Here is a 21,503-nt window from a genome sequence, read left to right as displayed (position 1 = left end):
GATCGAATCTGGATTGAATGGACCAGGTAAAATATGATTTAGAATTCACATAAACTGGATGGACTTTATCGGTCCCAACTAATCCGGTTTAAGCGGGTTGGCGGTATAATTGTGGTGAAAATTATCTTCATAAAGTTGTTGATGTAAAATAGCCAAATATGAAAGAAATACTCATAGGCCTATGCGAAATATTCATAAATATTGAATAATAGGGTTCAATTCATTCTTTCTAGGTACAAGCGAGTCATTTTACCATAGATATTTCAACACAAAAGCATTCGTAAAGTTTATCAAACCACTATGGCACCCTAATAACACCGATAAAGTACCAATTTATTTTCCTGATCTCGTTAAACTACACGTGGAATGTGGTTTGTATTTTGTAAACATTCAATAGATGTCTCCAGAGCGAACATTGATCTAAAAATAGATGTAAATTCTTTCTTCTTTCTTAGAGCCGTTAACGGAAGGAGCAAAAGTGGTTCTTAATATAAGCCAAGTTTTACCGTATACAGATGAAATGAATGTAACTAAAGAGCTGAATGTAACGGAGAATTCAAATGTCTCTTTTGCATATATCGGTCCTTCAGGAACGGTGGGTTGATTTACGATTACAGGATACATACAGGACCACAATTTTCAAATTTGAAGTTATAATCACCAAATTTCGAGGGGCCTTTAAGATCAACTATGAACTTCAAGTTACTGTTACTAAACTGTTGGATATATTAAATACAAGGGCTTATCTAGGAGCGTTTGAACCCCTGAAATTGGAATTGTCACCTTGTTTGAAATTAATTATTCTATAGAAATATGTTATTAAAAAGATTTTCTAAGGCACATTTTCAGAATTTGACGGGCCAAGGGCCGAGACTCAGAATGAGGGTTTTCGTACCCTCAAAATTCAATTTAGTTATTTGAGGGACTGTAGTAACCCTGGATTATTACAGGCCTTGGCATGTACAGCCAGGAGTCATCTGCAACTATGTGTCAAAGACTTAAATTTATCCATTAATATTTGTTGGTTTCAGCATCTCAAGATGGCCGTCGACAATAAAGATGTACCAAATTGCGAGATAGGCTACATACAGTACAATTATAATGGTTCTATGCCAGCAGAAAACAGCAAAAAATTATGTGGTTCGAACATCCACAATCCAATAATCTCCAGTGCTAAATACTGCCTTCAGTTTAAGTATGTCCCATTGGATCAAAAAGGATTTTTCTTAAAATTTCGAATATTCATATGAAATCCTCACTGGGAGGCCCATTTTGACCCTGACTGTTCAAGAAATTAGAAGATATCTTTGTCAAACCTTAAGCAAATCAAATAAATATCTAAAATCATGTCTCCAATTCGGTTTTTTATTTTTTCATTGTGGTTCTGTACAAAGTTATTTTCGCCTACAAATGTAGTGTAGGTACAACGCATCAAAATGTAGTAGAAATTTTTAATTAGTTGCTTACTACAGCACAGTACGCGCATACTGGCACAATAAGGACTAGGTATATTATAAAGTATTTGGCAGTATAAAAATATATGCGATTTTAATCATTATATTTACAAATAAAGGCAGTGCAGTTTTCACCTCAACCAAGCAACACAGACAAACAAACCCTGTGAGCAAATAATCCATCTCGACTAATTAACCCTTTCCGTACGTCTACACCACAGTGCAGTGTATTAATTGGTGGTGGACTTAGCTAGTACATCGCACCCATGATTGTTTATGAACGATGGCATCATCTGCCAAACACACCGCGTTGTAGATGCATTATAGCGGTAGGCCCGTTATTCAACATAATGGGGTGGAATAATTTAAAATTTTCTAATCATCTCCAGCACTTCAGGTTATAAATTGGTCAGCACTGAAAGGGTTAATATGGTCAGCACTTATGTAACAATTCCTGTTTACATATACTCCCTAAAGTATTTCCAGCTTACAGAACAAATCTATCATAACAGGAGTAAAATCCATAACAATCCACTGAAATTGAGCCAATCAGAAACAAATCTATCTTGACGAGCTCATCACGCAGAAAAGAGTTCATTCAATTTTCACTACCGGTATCTATGAAGATTCATTGTCCGCCGTGGATTTTTTCGCCGTTGTCTTCGCAGCAGATTTCGTTTTCTTCGCACTCGTTTTTTTCTTCTTAGCAGCAGACGTGGCTTTCTTCGCCGGTTTTCGTTTCGCGGCCTTTTTCTTTCTCGCTTTCGGTTTATCGAGCCTTATGCCGACTTTATCCAGCGTCGATTTTCGAACTAATTTGAGGTTTCCGTCTTGTACCATGCGATCTTCCCAATCGAGTAGAAGTTCTTCGTATTCCCGTCTCAATTGCGCTGACTTGTCAAAATATGGCTGCAAAAAACAGTTACAATTTTGATAAAACTAGGGGTCCAGGGACACCATTCCCACTTGGGAAGTGGTTCCAAATGCTCAACAATCTAACAATTTTAATATTCAACGCCCCCTGGTGACCATATACAGAATCCAATGACTTTGAAACTCGCCACAATCATAGAACATATCAGCAGCTACGATTTTGTAATTGATTGTGATAACAAAATATGCCTCGTTACCACTTTAATATGGAAATACTAAGTTATTCTACTATTCAACGCCCCCTGGTGACCATATTCAAAACCCAATGACCTTGAAACTCACCACAATCATAGAACATGTCACGAACTATAACAAGGAAAAATATAATAAGGAACAAAATATAATAAGGAAATACTAAGTTATTCTACTATTCAACGCCCCCTGGTGACCATATAGAATAACTAATGGCCTTAAAACTTGCCACAATCATAGATGATGTCATGAGCTACAACTTTGCAATTGATTGTCAGGGATGAGAACGCCGACCTGTAAAATCCGCGGGTTATTTTTCTTGAGTGACATATGCGAACCAGCTGACGGCGTAGCCGTCAGCACTAGCGAGTGCCGAAAGCGCGAAGCTATTTGGGGGGGGGGGTTTGGGGGCCCTCCCCCAAGAAAATTTTAGAAATTAAATACGTTTTCCGAGCACTTAGAGCGATCTTGAACCCATGAACGACTATTATATTTTGGAAGGTAATGGCTAGTTCCAATGTGGTACATCCTCATTTGATGACATTCAGCATCTCATGCATTACGGGTCGAGCCCTGAATTATTGCAGTAAAAATGCGCCGATGAATGCTCACTAAAAATCATCACCAAGTAGTGTATAATATCCGAAAGCGGTCGCCACACACACGCAGCAACAGTAAGTAGACCTATATACGTTGCTACTGTTGCTGTGCGTGCGTGTCTGCAACTGATCGATAAAATACATAGGCTACACACTCATCGTAGTACAAATGTACATACAAAATCACTGTGTTGCAATGAATATGCATTGAAATGCGATACTTTTACGTGATGATAAGTAAAACAGGCACTGAACGCTTTTACAGTTCACCTGATTACCGATCGCGCCGGACCAATTGAGTGAGATCATCACCCCCCCCCCATACTTTTACATCATTTTTGGACTATTTGGAAAATTGATATTTTTCAATACTGAAATCCGCGGGAAACCGCGGATCCGCGGGGAATTCTCATCCCTGGATTGTGGTTACAAAATATGCATTGATACGAATATAATAAAGAAATACTAAGATATTGCATTATTCAACGCCCCCTGGTGGCCATTAACAAAAACCAATGACCTTGAAACTCACCACAATCATAGAACACGTTATGAGCTACAATTTTCTAAATGATTGTGGTAACAAAATACGCTTAGGTATCAATATAATGTGGAAAAACTTTTTCCCACTTACGAATTAGTACTGCTGACACCAAGATGGCCGCCAATTGCGTCATAATTGGCTGATGAAAAATACCTGTCTCAGGTATAAAACATCCCTTTCCAAAGAATACCCATCACAAATTGCAATGAGAAATGATAAACCAGTAGGAAGCTACAGGACTCAGAATTTGGGCCAAAATTAACATTTTTTGGGCACTAAAAAGGTCATAGGACGGCCATCTTGAGTCCGATTGACCCAATTTTTGTTTTGCTGATGTACCCTGGGGGAATTCACATATATCCGAAAGATCAAAGTGTCTTCAAAATTTCCCTCAAAAAGTTCAAAAATGTGTAAAAAGTGCTGATTTTGGCGAACAACAATGGCTGCCAGTTGGCCATCTTGAATCTGACAGGGCCAGTTTTTGGGCTGAAGATGTGTCTAGGGTAGATACATGTGTAACCCAAATATCAAGACATTACCTTGAAGCGTCTTCAAAACTTCCCAAAATAACTGGATTCCGTCTACGGACGGACGGACGGACGAAAAGTGAACGCAATAGCCCGCTGGGACTAAAGTCCCAAAAAGGCTAAAAAATCGACAAATTCATTCAAAAATATATTTACACCAATTGATAGATACCTTGTTTCTCATTTCCGCTGAGCTCAAAAGTTGACCCAGCTGCATGCCTATCTAGTACCCTGTACATATTGTTACTTTTAAAATCAAGATCAAGCTAACCATAACAGATCCAGCAGTTATGGAAATCAATTGATTACAAATTTCATTGCGTTTTACAAAATGACCTGGCCAATTAAGACTAAGAGAAACAAGGTATAAATTACTTTAGCCTTACTAACCTGTTTTTGTTCTGGGGACAATGAATTCCATTCTGCAGCAACTGCTCTTATATGATCCTACAAAAATGACAAACAGTCTTGGCTTAATTACCTAGCTGGTATTTGTGTGTGACAGCACAGGCACTTGAATATGGGCTTTGATAATGGATAAATATTTGATAATTTACCAGCGATACGTTAATCCTACTTTAAAAGATCCGCCATGTTTTAAAATAAATTTACCCATGATGCAACGCGCGCCGGTCGTTTAGCTATACTATACAGAAAGGCTGGAAACGATCCTATCTCCGTAATGCTTAAATCTACCCGCAGTTATCGGGACAGATGACGTCACAGCAATCCCGAAGAGGCATCGCGAATTTTCAAAAATCAACTTTGTTGCCATTTAAAATCTTTAATGGAGCTAAAACAGTGTCAATTTTTCCAAAAAAATCATCTACAATTGAAATTATGGGCGCTCCTATATTTCAGGATTAAAATTGACACTAAGGACGTACTTCGGCAATCATCGGCAGTGTTCGGCTATCCCGATAACTGCGGGTAGATTTAAGCATTACGGAAATAGGATCGTTTCCAGCCTTTCTGTATAGTATAGCTAAACGACCGGCGCGCGTTGCATCATGGGTAAATTTATTTTAAAACATGGCGGATCTATTAAAGTAGGATTAATGTATCGCTGGTAAATTATCAAATATTTATCCATTATCAAAGCCCATATTCAAGTGCCTGTGGTGACAGTAGGCACTTCAGACTGAGTATCTTTTCACAAAAATTAATTTCTGCAGGATACCTACCAAATGATTGGACGTTGAATCTGATTTTGGTCGGTTTTCGACGAACATAAAGAAAGGTTTCATAGGACTCTTCGGTTTCTTCAGTTCTCGTAGTTCCTGAAGTGTATTTTTTATACTGAATTTCTCATCTATTCTACATAACAAACTACTCATTTTCAATTCATTTTTCAAAAGGCACATGAAAGAATAACTGGTTAATTTCTCCTACCTCGCGATGGGCCAGGCGAGCTCTTCTCTTCTTCAATTTATTTCTCTTTTCTCGAATTAAATCCGTACGAGCTTTTAATAATTCCGGATCGGTATTTTCCTGAAAAGACCTCAATTCTTCTTTGTACTGGTTCCGATATTTCTGGAAATAAAAAAAAAACAAGAAAATCATCCAAAATTAATGAAATTCCTAGCACAGTAAAGGGTCCCATGAGTGATAAATTACCTGTTTATCAGATTCATCTAGGTTTTTCCACATTCCGCTTGCGATCTTAGTGACTTCGACTGTCTTTAGCTCTACAATAAAATGGAACAATTGAGATTCTGTTAGTTACCTAATCATTTGTGGTACGCTTTTATAATCAGTTTTCTCAAAATTTCTCTATCATTTTTAATTCAACTTACTTGGATTGTTATTCAATATATCATTGCGGTTTTCGGTAATAAACTTAACAAACGGTGTAGTAGGTGCCTTCGGAATTTCGGGCCGATCTTTTACAAATGATCTTTCTTGAACGCAATTTAATGGGCTGAAACGACACAAAAAAGATTAATTCAAAACGTATCAGGCTATTTAATATGAAGATTAAGGGTGAGACAAAATAAGCCCAGGCCTCTGTGATTATAAATGTAAGGAAAATATGTTTTTGAATAAAATATGCTTCTTGTTTGGATTGGATTTGATTTTCGGAGTGGTGATGAAGAACTCCTAGAATTATTTAATTTCGGGCGAGCAACATTCCAATAGCAGTTTGTTACCAAATATTGGTTACGATTGTTTTGAAAATACCTTATTCTTTGCAAGAACGAGCAATTCGAGGCCCTGAAATAACTATTCACGCTCGCCAAAAAGCGCACACTCCGAAAAGCCGCCATATTTCAAACTGAAACTATGTACATGTGCACTTGTCACGACGATTGAGTTTTTGAATAGATAGAATCCAAGAAAACTAATCAAATATCACCAAATAAACAGAAAACATTTCTTTTTGTAGAGAATCATATATTTCTATATTTCCATCCACGTTCAAAATTCTTGATCGTTTCTTGAATCACGGGTTTTTATTGTACCGCATACGTCACACTTGTCGTGACTCGCCATCCGCGGATGACTCGAGAAATTAGCTCGAATAGAGAAGTGTTTTCGCCGTCAGTGAGATAAGAGACGATGTATCTCGTTATTTAGGGAAAGCAAGACGTCGTTTATTATAAACTAGGATTCGGTAAGATAGTTTATTTATCGAATAAGTTGCTGAAAAATTCATTTTTAAAGAATAACGTTTGGTTTTCGGCGATAAAATGGCTTTAGATTTTGGAGAGATGACATGTCAAATCGTTTAGTTAGTGCTGCCATCTATGAATAATTATTCTGTTCGCTGTCAAATTGTCATCAATGTTTAATAATTATCTAAATGGCATCATTTAATACTTCTGGTTAGGTCACCTTTCTTTTGCTGGGAGTCTACCAAAAGATGAGGGGAAGGACATATGAATATGGCGCCAGCAGGCTTTTCTGAGCTCCACAACGCTAAATTCGGGTTGTCGGTCAAACCGGTGTTCTAGCCCAACCAAAAAGCTTATGAAAATTAGCCAGATGTGGTTGAATTCTCCACGCTTTTTGCTATGGGGAAAATATCATATTTTAGATTGTATAATTGTATTTTCATTGGAAAAAGCAGATCAGTAGAATTTCTCTCAGGCTCACGGTTTACTTTTGTCTGTTTTGAGGGACCCGTTGAAATTCTGGGAAGGAATCTGGCACTGATTGTTCCCTTGAGACTAGGTGCCTCCTCCAAGCTGCCCATATGGCTTCATACAGCAGCCACCAAATGATCACGCACTTGTTCAGCCCTAAATGAATACAATTTTACTTGTTATATTCCTTATAGTTCAAGGTCGACAACAACAAACAAATATCGTGAATATTTCGTGCTGAATTGAAACCAGATCTGATAGATGCTAAAAAATGGGTAATCAAGAATCGAAGCTAAATTTTAGGAAAGCTGTTATTCAACTAACCACAAAAACTCAGGTACGAATACTTAGATATATCAACCATTAGAAAAACCACTTTTCTTACTGTAATAAAATTGGAAGAATTTCTGAATTCGCTTTTTTTTTATGTAGCCCGTTGAAGCAGGAGATGAAGCATTTTGGAATCAGTTTTGGTCGGAATGTGTAACAAGCGTTCAGGATGTGTTCACGCTGATCCCGGCCGCCGAGATTCGCGCGCTACGCGAAGAATCGCCGTCGAACCTAGCGACGTTGTGTTACAAAGCGGTCGAAAAACTGGTGCAAGCTTCCGAAGGAGCGTGTCAAACTTACAAAGAACAACAAACTGGTCAGTTTAACCACTCATTGCTGATGAATTGATATCTGGAAATCTCTGCTGAGAGATAATTTGAGAATTTTATCCCAGTGCGTTAAATAACGGGCGCACATCTATAGTGCATCTACACCGTAGTGCAGTGTATCGTTAGTTACTAATATTTCACTATGTTTCACACGTGCCAATCAATACTCTCCAATGTGGTATACTAGCAAAATCCACTGATTTATACACCGCATTGCAGCGTAGATGCACCGACACAGAAAAATCAGTCAAAACGATTTTGAAAAAACTATTGATTCCAATGATGTATTTTCAGTGTTGAATTGCGTGCGACTATTGACAAGAATTCTTCCATACATTTTCGAAGATCCTGATTGGCGTGGCTTCTTTTGGTCTACAATGCCCGGGCAGTCTGATGATTCTTTGGTATGTAATAATGATTGATATAGGGTGTCCACTGCCCCGGAAATCTCGGGGAATCAGAAAAATCTTTTAAAAAAAACGAGAAAATTGACAAATTTTGCACCTGAAAAACTGTACTTAAGCCAAGCTCGTTCCAGTCGCTTTGCCTATGACCAAAGTAGTTGGTTAGCTCGCTTGCGCACGAGCTGACCATTTAGCCTGGATAGCTACAGATTAGTTAGTATGCCTGTAGTGTTGAAAAAGCGTGTTTGTGAGCATTGAGAACAGTCTTAATTCGCTTTCAGAACGACAGCCCTCCATTGGCTCAATCATTGTTAACAGCATTATCGGTAAGTGTCAATTGCCTGCTGATTGATTTGATATCTCGCACGTTACGTTTCGCCATTCAAACACGAATATATTTTGACCATTTCAGGATCTGTTGTTTTGTCCTGATTTTACTGTGGCGTCCGTGAAGAAAACTGGACCTGTAAGTCAATATTTTCATCTTCATCAATACGCAAAAAAGAATAGATACTATTTTGTAGGCCTATAGCTCCGCGGGGTTTGTGCACTCAACGGTTTTTGACCAGAATCTAGATAGCATTGAAATTGCTGAAATAACCGGTCACTCTTAGATTTTTTCATCGTAATGAGCACGTGGACCTTGATTTGATGATATAGTTTTGTCATGTCGTTATGTTATTTTTGAAATTAAGTTGATGATGGTTGATATAATTTATCGAAAATATATTTTATTTATTTCATATTCGTAGCGAGCAGTTCATGTATGTCTAATACTCCTTGGCTTCATCTTGAAAAAAAACCTTTTTACTATGCTTTCATTTATGAAATCACTTCCAGTTGGTTTGTGTTGTGTTGAAATTATTTTATCTCATTTATGATGTTCTGATTTTTTGGAATTTCGGGCCTATTTTCTGTTGTGTTGTCATTACAAAATTTTCTTTTTTCGTACATGTATCAGGAAATAGTTGATTTTAAATGCTTTATCCCTAGCCCGTGAGGATTTTCCTGATTCTTCCCTTGAACCTTGCTCCTTTTATCAATCCTGTTGATTATTTTGTGTCTTTACTCCTCTAGGACCCTAAATTCAGAATGTTGGTAATGGGATGTGTAAGCTAGAATTCTTCTAAAGCTTTTAATGAACTAATTGTTTGGCCGCGGTATTTTGCTCTACAGAAAATGATATGAAGATTATTCCGATCAAATAATTCTTATTTTGAAAATCATTCTGCATTATCGGTTACTGTCAATATCAGCTGATTTTTGTTCTTTAAAGAAAATACATCAATAACAAAGGCCCAAGTTGGATTGATAACATAAATCATTATGAAAAAGATTCCTATTATTGATTTAACCTGTAGTGTTTCATTTCCAAACCTACAAACTACGTATGTGCTTGTGTTATTTTTAGGACAATCCTGAAGACATACAGACAATAGATAGTTGTGAATATATTTGGGAGTCTGGAGTCGGATTCGCTCATAGTCCGCCCCACAATGCTTACCATGACCAGAATAGATCTGAGATTCTCAAACTTTTACTGACCTGTTTCTCCGAAACAATGTACCTCCCGCCAGTTGGTGAGTTCTATTTTCTTAATTTCTGGATTCAGGTACATGTTTCTCGTTTTTGAAGTGTTGGTCTGGTCATTGCTGTTGGCGTTATTTCTATTTTAGCCGATGCTCATACGCAGTCAAATCAATGGATATCTTACTTCAGTTCTACGGAAAATCGGTATGTGAATACAACTTTGAAAACTAAACCATTTGACCAATTAAAGTGTATCTGTTCACAAAAAATAGATGCTCATAGACAAAAAGTCCCCTTCACCTTATATAAGTGCTTACTATTTGCCTTGGCCTCACTCAGGGTGAACACTGACCTTAAAAACTTGGAAACTCAGGGAATCAGAGAAATCTGGAAAAAATCATGAACTTTGGATAATGCTAGACCATGTGTTTCTTTATCAATACATGATTCAATGAAAAGTGAATGAATTATAACATTTTAGACCTAGAAATTTCTCTAATTCACTTAATGGGTGGAGAGTGGCCACCCTTACTATGAACCCCGGGGTAGAGCAAGATAGTCAGTTAGGTCGAGTCGTGAGTAGAAAACTTCAAGTTGCCTAGAAATCTAATGTCGAAGGTGTTACGGTATATTGCAGCCACGCCTTGCCGTTATTCACGTCGATGTTGAATGTCGTATGCGCGTACGATCCGGTAGGTTACGGCGTGCCGTACAATCATCTGATGTTCTCCGATTGTCGAGAGCCGCTCGTCGAAGCCTCGTTGCAAGTACTGTGCGTTACGCTGGAGAACGAGGCGGCGTCTGGTGAACAGAGCGCGCTAACCGCCGATCATCACAGTGATGTAAGTCCATGTAACATATAAGACGAACATTAGAATCCGCCTTATTCGGAGTTATTTAACTCAACTAAATTGCTGGGCCTGGTTTCATAGACTGAGTATCAAAGTTATCCCTAGGGGTAAATCCTCAATCTGGGTGACAACCACCATAGTAACAATGAGAAACCATGGTTATAACTGACAAGTTTCAAACTGTTCCCAGGGACTATCTTTCTTCCACCTCTATGAAACCCAGCCCTGGAATTTTGAGATATCCAAGTTTAATGTGCTAGGAGTCTACTGTATTATTTAAGTTTTTGCTTTGAAATTGTGATATAATGGATTAACCTAGTTTTATATAGTATGGTATGGGATGCTTTTTCATAAGTTCTGCTTTGATGCAAAACATAAATTAATAATTCAAGAATTTTTGGAATGTTTATTTCTTTGCGAAATACAAAGAATTGCAAAATCGCAGCCAATATCAAATTTTGTGTCATGGATTTTCTGGTCATTTTGAATTTCAATATTTTAACAGCATGCAAGTAAAAGCTATCAAATTATTGTAACTGTAAGAAACTCTTGATGCTCGTAAACCACTTTGCCGGGGGCAAATTATTCATAAGTTCTTCTGTTTTGACGCAATACATGAATTTATATGATTTATTTGTATTTTTCCAGTCTGGCGGCCCAGATAATTTATTCTTGAATTACTTATCCAGAATACACAGGGAAGAGGTATGTTTACCTTCCATTCCACACAACTGTACTCGCTTTTCTAAACTGCAAAATCGATAGAATAACTATAGCTCATTGAACTGTTATTTCTGTAAGTCGATACGATATTCATGCGTAAAAGATCTCTGCTATTTTCATGTTTTATTCTAGGATTTTCACTTCATTCTAAGCGGTATAACTCGTTTGTTGAACAATCCGTTGATTCAGACGTATCTTCCCGGTTCTTGTAAGAAAATCACTTTCTACCAGGAATTGTTAGTCATGTTCTGGAAGATGTGCGACATCAACAAGGTAGAAATTTTCAAAAAAAAACAATTTTCAACAAATTTCTTCATGAATTAGTTTATATTCTACCCCTACCCTATGGATGTTTTTTCTTTCAGAAATTTATGTTTTACGTCCTGAAAAGCAGTGACGTGCTCGATATTTTGGTGCCGATTTTGTTTCATCTGAATGACGCAAGAGCTGACCAGTGTAAGTAGTCTCTATATCTATGAATCTGTGTCCCTCAATCCCTGATACCGTATGAACTATTCTTCTCTGAAAATTTCCTTTTCTCGGCTATGAGGTCGATAACTTTGGTATGAACTAATTTTCGCTCGTGTTTATTTTTAGCTCGTGTTGGTTTAATGCACATCGGCGTGTTCATTCTACTGTTGTTGAGCGGTGAACGTAATTTCGGTGTTCGTCTGAACAAACCGTACAATATTCGTATACCGATGGATATACCGGTGTTCACCGGCACGCACGCCGACTTCTTGATTATTGTAAGTATTCGCGGCGTAGTGTATGAATGGATGAAGAAAAATAGAGGTTGGGGGTCAAACGTTGGCTTCGAATTGTACAAGCCTTTTATATAAAAAAAAAACATGATGTGATAATTGTATGGGTCCAAATATAGGGAAAACAGTGAAAATACGGTTTCCTTTCATTACGACCCGATTCCACTATTGTTGATATTGTTATACAGTTGAACCTCTAGGATTAAGATGAAAGACAAAACTTGTTTATTACGATGATTTTCAGCATGTCCCATTTTAAATATCTATATAAATCAAGCTTTGGATAATACTAAACCCATTTAATACAACAATTTTACTTTTTGCCGCAAGATTCCTATTAATGCAGTTCCACTCTAGTTAGTAATTAGTGAAATTCTTAACTGCATTATTTTTGCTCTGCACTAAGGCCATCATAGGTTTACTTTATGATTGAATTGGGCATTGATCTTTGTTGTAGGTATTCCACAAAATAATAACGACGGGTCATCAAAGACTACAGCCTTTATTTGATTGTTTACTCACTATTATCGTTAATGGTACGTAGCAACATAGAGCTGAAGCTTCGATTTAAATTTGATGGTTAGATTTATGAGTGATTGGTATATAATGTTAAATTTTATCATATATTTGACAGTGTCTCCGTATTTGAAAACGTTGTCGATGGTTGCCAGTACGAAGTTACTTCACCTATTGGAGGTATATATCAGACTGAAATTCAGCATGTATATTAGTATGCCCAGTTCAACTTGTGATTAGAGCCGGAACCTCTTTTCTTTTTTTCAGGCTTTCAGTACACCGTGGTTCTTGTATAACAGTCCCACTAATCATCATCTGGTCTTCTTTCTACTAGAAGTGTTCAATAACATCATTCAGTATCAATTCGATGGTGAGTGTTTAGGTGTTACTATCTATGGAATGGCGTTCAATGCATGTCAAAAGAATGTTAGAAAAAGAATTGCGTGAAACAATAAATTAGGTCCGTATCGCTATAGCATTTGGCTGTATTTATGGCTGGTCTGTGCCGACCAATTCTTACCCTTAAGTGCTGGAGATAATTTGAAAATGTTGGCTCATTCCACCCAAGTGCGTTGTATAACTGTTATACCGCGCTATAGTGCTTCTAAACCGCTAAAGTGTGTTGTACCATCAGTTTCTCATATTTCACCATGCTACCATCATTCAATAGAGATAATAATTAATTACATCGATACACCATGATGCAATGTATAAAAAAACCATCGCTGATTCATACACCGTACCGAAAGGGTTAAAACAACTAATTACGTCGATACACCATGATGCAATATATAGGCAAAGTCCATCACTCATTTGTACACTGCACCAAAAGGGTTGAAATAGCTATTTACATTGATACACCGTGATGCAAAGTATAGGCAAAGTTCATCACTGATTAGTACACCGCACTGAAACGTTTAAAATCTAAAAATTTTGTCATTGAAAATTGTTTCTGACAAATCGGTTTCGTCGTCGAATTTTTTCAGGCAACGCGAATTTAGTGTACACGATCATCCGAAAGCGAGCCGTGTTTCATCAGTTAGCGAATCTGCCGACCGATCACTCGTCGATATCAAAAGCCGCGTCGAAACGCGGAAAGAAGTTCACGCAGCCGGCACAAGAGCATCCCGAAACGCAAATGGAGGGAGCGTTACCGGCCGTCGACGCGGAGCCAGGAACGTTGAAGGTTACACTCGCTGCAACACCGGGTTTGTAAAACATTTAATTCTTTGCTTTATATCTCAAACCGCGATCACACGAGCGTGTTTGGCCCGGGCCAAATTTGGAACAACCATTCACATGGGTGCCAAATGGGCCCGTGCCTGTTAGGCCAAACTAAAAATGTTTGAACCGGCCAAAATTGTTGCGTGTTAATTGCAACTTGTCATTGTTTAGTATCGAGTGAGTGGTTTATGGGTGAAAGCGCTCTCTAATTAGACACTTGCCAAATTTGACTCAGGCCAAAGCGGTGCCAATTTGGCCCGGACCAAATCATCTCAATGTGATCACGGCTTTTGTATCAAGTTTCTTCAGTAGTGAAATCATTTAATCTTAGGATTTACGGCAATTGAAAATCAATTTACTTTACGGTATTATCTCACGACTGTGGCTGAGTCTTGCACTATATTTTATGGAAACGGGTAAAATAAAGAGGGCTTTGTTCCATAATTTTGTGAGTTCAATAATTGATGGTCAATTAATCTTTGTCACTATTTGATAATATGGACCTGGGTTCTTGATGATAGCGTTTTGAATTGGGATGATGTTTCATAACCTTAATGAAGATACCTTTGCTAGTTACTACTACAGTAGATTTCTCCTTATCCTGAGTACCAGTTAATCTGTTTGCTTCTTACCATGGCTGAAAATTATCCTTGTCATGAAAGCCTTAGCAGAATTCAAACTATTCAGTGGCCGAGTCTACTGCATTGATTTACAAACTAGAATACCTTGGTTTTGAAATCACTTAAACATTGTCATACATAACTACCTGAACCTAGTGCATACTTTGACTTCGCAATCCATTTCCGATTGCGAAGCCCTATGAATCGAGCTGCGGCCTACAGCGGGTGGGTCGAATTCATCGATTTCCTAAACCGAATGCTCGAGTATCGAAACACACAGCTATACATGTATGTACATGTTATTTGCGTTAGGAAAACCCTATAGAGAAACCAAACTGCATCGACATAGTACGTCTGCTAGACATGTAGCGAACAAGTCTCGCACGAAAGGTAGAGTCGTTTCACTCAGAATAATAATAAATCATATCCCATAACCGCTGATAAAACGGTTACGTACTCTCTACGCAGAGGTCATAGTTACACTTGAACCGAGCGGCCGGTTTCGTAGATATCGCTTTTATTCAAATCTTGGCCAGAGTTTCACAATATGCCATATGATTAGTTCCTAATTCTTATTTTCATTAACCCTTTCAGTGCTGACTGATTGGTACCCCTAAGTTCTGCAAATGATTTGAAAATTTAACAAAATTCTATCACAGTGTGTCGATATAGCTGTTAGAGGGACAACACAAAATTTCATTCACTGCTTAACAGGTGCTGCCATCTAGCAATAAAGCTAAAAACTAATTACTAAGAACATCAATACACTGTGATGCTGTGTACTAAGATAAGTCCATCACCGATTTATACACGACACTGCAGCGGTGTAGATACACTGAAGGGGTTAAACCAACATTCAACAACTGAAAATTTATTCCCATTAGTTTTGTGAAACTCAGTCAGTGGTACATATAAAATCTGTGTGAGTTATTACTCATTGTAATGCAACATCGATCGTAATTAAAAGTTATATAAGTTATATCATTGAGGTTGAATAGAATGTTTCCGTGCCCCCCAGTTTCATGAGTGCCCAAAACTTCATTAGTCGCTGATAATTAGTTTTGAATATCTGATTAGCTAAAATCTGACAAATGAGTCTCGGCTAAATCAGCGACTCGACGTAATTTCATGTTGAAAATTCTATCATCGAAAATTTACGGTGATTAACTATAAATCCTTTCTGAAACTGGTGATTCGTTAGATGAAAAAGAAATAACTTTTCTAATTGAAGACGTCTGCGTAGTGGGAGTAACTCATTATCAAATGGCTACATACCTTTTTACATCGAGGGCAGGTTTTTTTTCCATGTAAATTTTTTACAGCACGAAAATCAGCGTCGTTTTTTTTTTACTCATTTCCAGCATGTCTGATTAATAGAACAATCCTCGGCTTATGTGGCTAATTTATGCCTGGCTATGCCCAGTGAAATCCTGACTAGTCTCTGAAACAATCGTTAATATAATCAGCAATGAAACTGCAATTGAATCCTATTTGTAAGCTATTCAGAGCTGTCAACTGTCCGAGCAATTTCTAAATTGATGTAACTTCCACTAAATTGTTACTCGCAGTAATTGGGCTTCGGGCTCCTTTTCTAGATTCCTTTTCTGTCTTCGTCCTCTTTGATTCTTTTACACTTCATTGATTCACGATGTTCTATCGATGCCATCTTCTTCTTTTTCTTATTTCTCTCTAGTCCGCTCTCGCTTGGATGTGGATAATCTCTCTTTATTGCGCGCTTCCTCTCAACGAAGCTTGCAAAAGACCTCTTGCTTTGTTTCCTGGTTAATTTACTTTATTTCTTATGCTTGATAACATCATTGATTACTATGATATAACTACAATTAATATTAGATACTAATAAAATATCAAGTTTCTTTTTTTGAAACTATTAGTCTGGCAAGAGTCCTCGCAGAGCTGCCAGCTTTATCGATGATTGTCCCCATGAGTGTCACTAGGATTTATATAGGGGGGTCGAAATAAATTCAAGCGGAACTATGCCATACTTTGCACCGTATCCCCCAAGGGCTGAAGGTTAACAACCTGAATCCTGGAAATTGCTTGAATGTTCTCAAATAGTCTAAATTTTTTAAATTCGAAGCTTGAGGGGCATTTTCTGGAGCTTTTAAGGCAAAGTATTTATGAAATTTCCGAAATGTAGAATAACATAATTTGTAACTAAACAATGGATTTTGGATTTAAAAAGGGATCGTCTATACGCCTGACCCCCTTCTGGTGACACCCAGGATCCCTCAGTAATCCTTCTTTTAGTTCATTTGTTTTTCATCATCAATTTCAGAAACATTATTCTTGTCGAAAATGAGATTTGATTTTGAAAAATACTCTTATGAGCTTCATTCATCTTTAGATAGAGACCATTTCTGATATTTTGCCCTGCAGTTGGCAGCTCTGAATAGGCGCTCTTCCCAGGTACTCTATATTCGTGCATATTGATTTCTAATTGGCAGAAATCTTATTTCCTTATTTTAGCAATCGAACGAATGACGGAAACCTCAACCGCGTCGGCGCATCAAAACTCGCCCGAGGCTCACGATCCGGTGTTGAACAATGATACGACAGTGCAACCGGCACAACCGTCACCATCGTCGTCGCAGCCGTCGTCGCGGCAACAGTCGCCGAGCAAACAGCAGACGTTACGCGAGATCGCCGAGTCGGCTCGTCCCGATAAAGACGAGGTCGTCAGCAGCGGCGCTGAATCGGGATCCGAGGCCCAACGCGACGAGAATAAAACAAGAATGCCAAGAACAAAAAGTTTGGTAAATAGATATTTAGTGGGAAATTTCATCGAAAAATTTGTTTTTGGATCGCGTAAAGAATTCATTCTCAAAAATGTGGTTGTAAAACAGGTTGGCCACTTACCTGGTTATCAGGGAAAGTTAGAAAATTTTCTTTTCTATAGAAAAGTCAGGGAATTTCGTAAAATAGCTGAAAATCAGTGAAGTTTGTTGAGATGGCTAGATCGTGCGTAAAATCAAACAGTTTCTATCTATGTTTTACATATTTGGCTGTGTTAATTGATTAGATTGTTAGCAGATCAAGTCTGAGAAAACAACTTACAAGCCAGAGAACAGTCAGGGAAAAAGCAAATCAGATAAAAGGAGCCACCCTGTAAAATATTTCTAATATTTATATCTGCAGCCTACTCCTCCTTCGAGTCCAGCGCCGTCTAGTGTTACATCAGAGACACGACATCCCGTACGTCGAACTGGGTCATTGTTAGCGAACTCGGCAGCTACGTGGGTCGCCACGCCGGAATGGGTCATGTCCTGGAAACAAAAGCTTCCTCTACAAACTATCATGAGATTACTACAAGTTCTCGTTCCCCAGGTGGAAAAAATCTGCATTGACAAGTACGTATGAATTCCATACCTGGTTTCAAGTTGACTCGAAGATTCGCAAGAATCCGCTGAGAGAAAAATTGAATATTTATCTTATCCTACTAACAAAAAAAAAACTGTTTTAACAGTTTGGCCCAATTACTCAGTCGTGGCTGAAGTCATGATTGTCTTCAATCCATAATAAGGATTATGACTCAAAATTTTTTTTTGATTGCATATAGAGAACTAAAATTAAATTCGATTTTCCCACCTCAAATAAGTCTCAATTGGTCAAGTTTGGACTGTGTTACTTGTCCTCAAAGATAAGAGAGATAAAATTTCTTGAAGTTGAACATTGATTCTTTTCCCCATGCTTCATTAACTCAAACGATTTTTGAAACTCAGACTTTTGATGCAGTGTCATTTTTGAAATGAGTATTCGTGTTTATTTTCTGAAGGGGTTTAACTGATGAGAGTGAAATATTGAAGTTTCTCCAGCACGGGACGTTAGTCGGACTGTTACCCGTGCCGCATCCAATACTTATACGCAAATATCAAGCAAACAGCGGAACAACAATGTGGTTCAGAACTTACATGTGGGGCGTTATATACCTTAGGTACGTTTTGATTGTCTATTTCTAATTATCAATGGATTAACTCAAAATAAGAGAATCAAATTAATCATGTGTTGGCTAAGTTTTAAGATGGTTCTCGCATCATTGGTTCTCGGGCTTCCATGTTGAGACCCTCATTTTCGTATTGTCTGTCTGGCTTTCAGCTACATAGCTTCGTTCGTCATTAGGGGTGAAACTAGGGTGCGATATAAGTATGGGAGTCTAGTTGTGCAGTGTAAAGAATGGACCCAGTGTGGCAACTAGAGGCAGATTTAGGCGCTAAAAACATGAACTTGAAGATGACCTCTGAACTGAGGAACAGGGTCGGAATTCAAAAAGTTGGGTCGACAAAATTTAGCTATTGGCCCTAGGTACATATAAAGAATACAATGGAAACTAAGGCATGGGAATTTCCAAGTGCCTCATGCATATGTCAGTGACAACAGAGTCGATCCTGGGCCTGAGAACCGTTGTCGCCTGTAGCTTGTTTACCGTAGAGTCTTAGCAAACTTTTTCTACTCGATATTGGGTTGAAATCTTTTTAGCAGTTAGTGTACTTTGCAAATTCAGATTTTCTAAGGTATTTTCCTCATTTTCAGGAATGTGGATCCGCCTATTTGGTACGACACCGACGTCAAACTATTTGAAATTCAGCGAGTGTAAGCGTGCAAGATTGCGCAATGAGTCAACGAAAATACTTCTCTAGTCAATGGAAAAAAAAAATATTTACGATAAATTTACGAATAATATATCCACCTGCGCTGAAGGACCTTACGTGTTGTGCTGTGAGACCTTGCTGTAATGTTTAAATGCCAGCATTTAATCCAGTTGCTTTCCTCTACAACTGTTTATAAAACTCTTTGCCTGCCGAAACCGTCCTGGTAGGTTGACTTGTTTCTAAACATTAATAATAGATGGCGAATTAATCAGTTAGTTTAATGCCTTCTACTACTGAAGCAGATTGTCAGTCGTTTTATGCAGTGTGTTAGTTAGTGTCGCCATCTATTGAAATGGGCGCTCATAACGCCTGATAGGGCATATTTCCTGCGAAATACCCCTCTACACTGGTGATCACTACAGACCTTATCATTCTAAGATGAAATACTACTAATTTGACATGAGAAAGCTAGACTAGATGAACAGAATAAAACCAATTTTGATGAAAATTTCTCTAAATTTTGTTATATAAATTTCTGTAAAAACGCGGAAATCCTGTCTAAGCGCAGCATTTCCTGAAAAATAGGCGTGGCAGGCGAAGAGTTAACCGTCAAAATTAACAATGCATTAGGGTTAGAAAGAACAAATTTGCGCTTGAGATAATAAACAGCTATTGTGCATTTACGTAATAGGGTTCGAATAATCTACTGTATCCTACATGTATTTATGAATGAGGTTGTGATCTCACTAGTATCTATTAGAACAGGCTATTAGGAAAAGTATCAATTTTTGTCAAAATTCAATTTTATTAGCGACATGATCCCTGTCAAAATGGCTGATTGTTTAATCAATCGCTGTGCATTTCGAATTGAGAATTTTCCCGACCAATTGTGAATTATGTCCCGCGTGAAATTCAGTAGTAAGAGAAAATTCCGCTCTATGTTGCGTTTGTATCACAATATATCGTGAATATAATTTATTGAAATATGAATATTTAAGCACACCAGTAGATATTAAGTCCATATCGGTGTAGTTAGTGTTGAAATAGCTTTCCAATTTTTCCTAACTTTGAAAGCCAAAAAATTTGTTTTGACTTCAAACTTATGTTAAAAATCTTATTTGGAAATACGTATATGGATAGCTGTTAAGTTGCAATCCGTATCTGTATTGCTATTAGCGAGAAGTCCTAATTGGGGAATTGACAATGGGGAAGAGAGCGCGAGTATGTTAGTAAATACATACATGTGCCCATCATAGGCTAGAACTGATCAGTGGTAGATGCCTGGATCATCTTATCGTCAGGTGGTTCTAGTCGATGACGGATTTCACGAAGTATTTCGATATTGCTCAGTCTCAGACGTAGCAATAACTAAGGGTTTGCTCTGTTGTTCGAAACAGATTAGTTGGATGACGTTGTCCTTCTTGTAATCTTTGTAGATATTATAGTCGTCTTTCCTGGTTTAACAATCGATAATGATTCCCCTTCATTTAGAATATACGTACACATATTTGCTTGATTATATAAAATTGATGAATAATGTCGAATACTTGGTAGTAATCTTTCTGGAGAATGTTTCATGAATTCAATTGCGGTATTTCGCAATTCCTAGAGACCATTGTAAGTCTCGAATCTGGCTTAATTTAACAGTGATAAAATCAGAAATTGCGTAGATGTTACCGATGACATATTTTAGCTAATGTTGTTCTCTCCCATTCAGTCATGATAATTTTGCATGTTTCGATGTAGATTTTGTCAAATAGTTAACACATATTTTAAGTTGTTACAAGTAAAATATAGCACAGTCCCCGAAGCCTGTTGTACCATCATTATATTTTACTCTTAAATATATTCCTTATTACGGTATTTGATTTATTCGGCCCGATTCTAGTTTTTCCGAGGGCGTTACAATACAGAGGAGAGGTTTCATGAAAGATGATTAACATATATATTGATGCCAGTGAATTTTTTCGAAATTTCTAAATTTTTCGATTTAATCTACTCAATTTAAGATAGCATTCCAGGTTCGTTGAAATGAAGCATATTGATATTTATTTATTCAAACTATGAGCAAGAATGTAAATTTTATGTTAAATATATTGTATGAAATATATATATTATACAGTACCATAAATGATGCTTTTATTTCTCTCTCTCTTTGGAATCTTTATTTGCTTAGTTACTTATTGTGGATTTCTATATATCTGAAGTCCATTATAAGTTGAACTTTGAACGGTTACTATCGGAGGTGAACATAAAATTTAAGGAGCTAC

General features: G+C 37.5%; 2 protein-coding genes across 2 annotated transcripts; one reads left to right on the top strand and one right to left on the bottom strand.

The window, feature by feature from the left end:
• Positions 1-1,355: 1,355 nt before the first annotated feature.
• Positions 1,356-6,613, bottom strand: LOC141903912 (transcription factor A, mitochondrial-like). Its single transcript, XM_074792289.1, has 7 exons — positions 6,431-6,613; positions 6,046-6,170; positions 5,867-5,937; positions 5,642-5,782; positions 5,434-5,529; positions 4,640-4,696; positions 1,356-2,363 (listed from the first exon to the last, which is right to left on the bottom strand). Exons 1-7 carry the CDS (start codon positions 6,514-6,516, stop codon positions 2,073-2,075), a joined length of 867 nt encoding a protein of 288 aa, XP_074648390.1. The 5' UTR covers positions 6,517-6,613; the 3' UTR covers positions 1,356-2,072.
• Positions 6,614-6,752: 139 nt separating this feature from the next.
• On the top strand, positions 6,753-21,352 carry LOC141903536 (protein HID1-like). Its single transcript, XM_074791672.1, has 22 exons — positions 6,753-6,863; positions 7,530-7,672; positions 7,768-7,981; positions 8,289-8,398; positions 8,680-8,724; positions 8,811-8,864; positions 9,810-9,978; positions 10,075-10,132; positions 10,566-10,770; positions 11,428-11,484; positions 11,635-11,775; positions 11,868-11,958; positions 12,100-12,251; positions 12,724-12,802; positions 12,901-12,962; positions 13,050-13,152; positions 13,769-13,990; positions 14,939-15,016; positions 17,114-17,400; positions 17,783-17,994; positions 18,420-18,578; positions 19,175-21,352. The coding sequence occupies exons 2-22, from the start codon at positions 7,607-7,609 to the stop codon at positions 19,236-19,238; spliced, it is 2,628 nt and encodes an 875-aa protein (XP_074647773.1). The 5' UTR covers positions 6,753-6,863; positions 7,530-7,606; the 3' UTR covers positions 19,239-21,352.
• Positions 21,353-21,503: the final 151 nt, after the last annotated feature.

The sequence above is a fragment of the Tubulanus polymorphus genome, chromosome 4 (genome assembly GCF_964204645.1).
Source record: "Tubulanus polymorphus chromosome 4, tnTubPoly1.2, whole genome shotgun sequence".
NCBI classification, from domain to species: Eukaryota; Metazoa; Nemertea; class Palaeonemertea; order Tubulaniformes; family Tubulanidae; genus Tubulanus; species Tubulanus polymorphus.
This window is presented reverse-complemented; position numbering and strand designations above follow the sequence as displayed.

What these genes read in the sequence shown, in the direction of transcription:
- LOC141903912 (XM_074792289.1), bottom strand. Translation starts at nt 6,516, where the DNA reads ATGGCGGCTTTTCGGAGTGTGCGCTTTTTGGCGAGCGTGAATAGTTAT. An exon ending in TCGTTCTTGCAAAGAATAAG is followed by an intron (nt 6,171 to 6,430) that starts GTATTTTCAAAA and finishes GTGTCGTTTCAG; the next exon opens with CCCATTAAATTGCGTTCAAG. An exon ending in TAGATGAATCTGATAAACAG is followed by an intron (nt 5,783 to 5,866) that starts GTAATTTATCAC and finishes TTTTATTTCCAG; the next exon opens with AAATATCGGAACCAGTACAA.
- LOC141903536 (XM_074791672.1), top strand. Translation starts at nt 7,607, where the DNA reads ATGGGTAATCAAGAATCGAAGCTAAATTTTAGGAAAGCTGTTATTCAA. An exon ending in CCGTGAAGAAAACTGGACCT is followed by an intron (nt 8,865 to 9,809) that starts GTAAGTCAATAT and finishes TGTTATTTTTAG; the next exon opens with GACAATCCTGAAGACATACA. An exon ending in TGGGGCGTTATATACCTTAG is followed by an intron (nt 18,579 to 19,174) that starts GTACGTTTTGAT and finishes CCTCATTTTCAG; the next exon opens with GAATGTGGATCCGCCTATTT.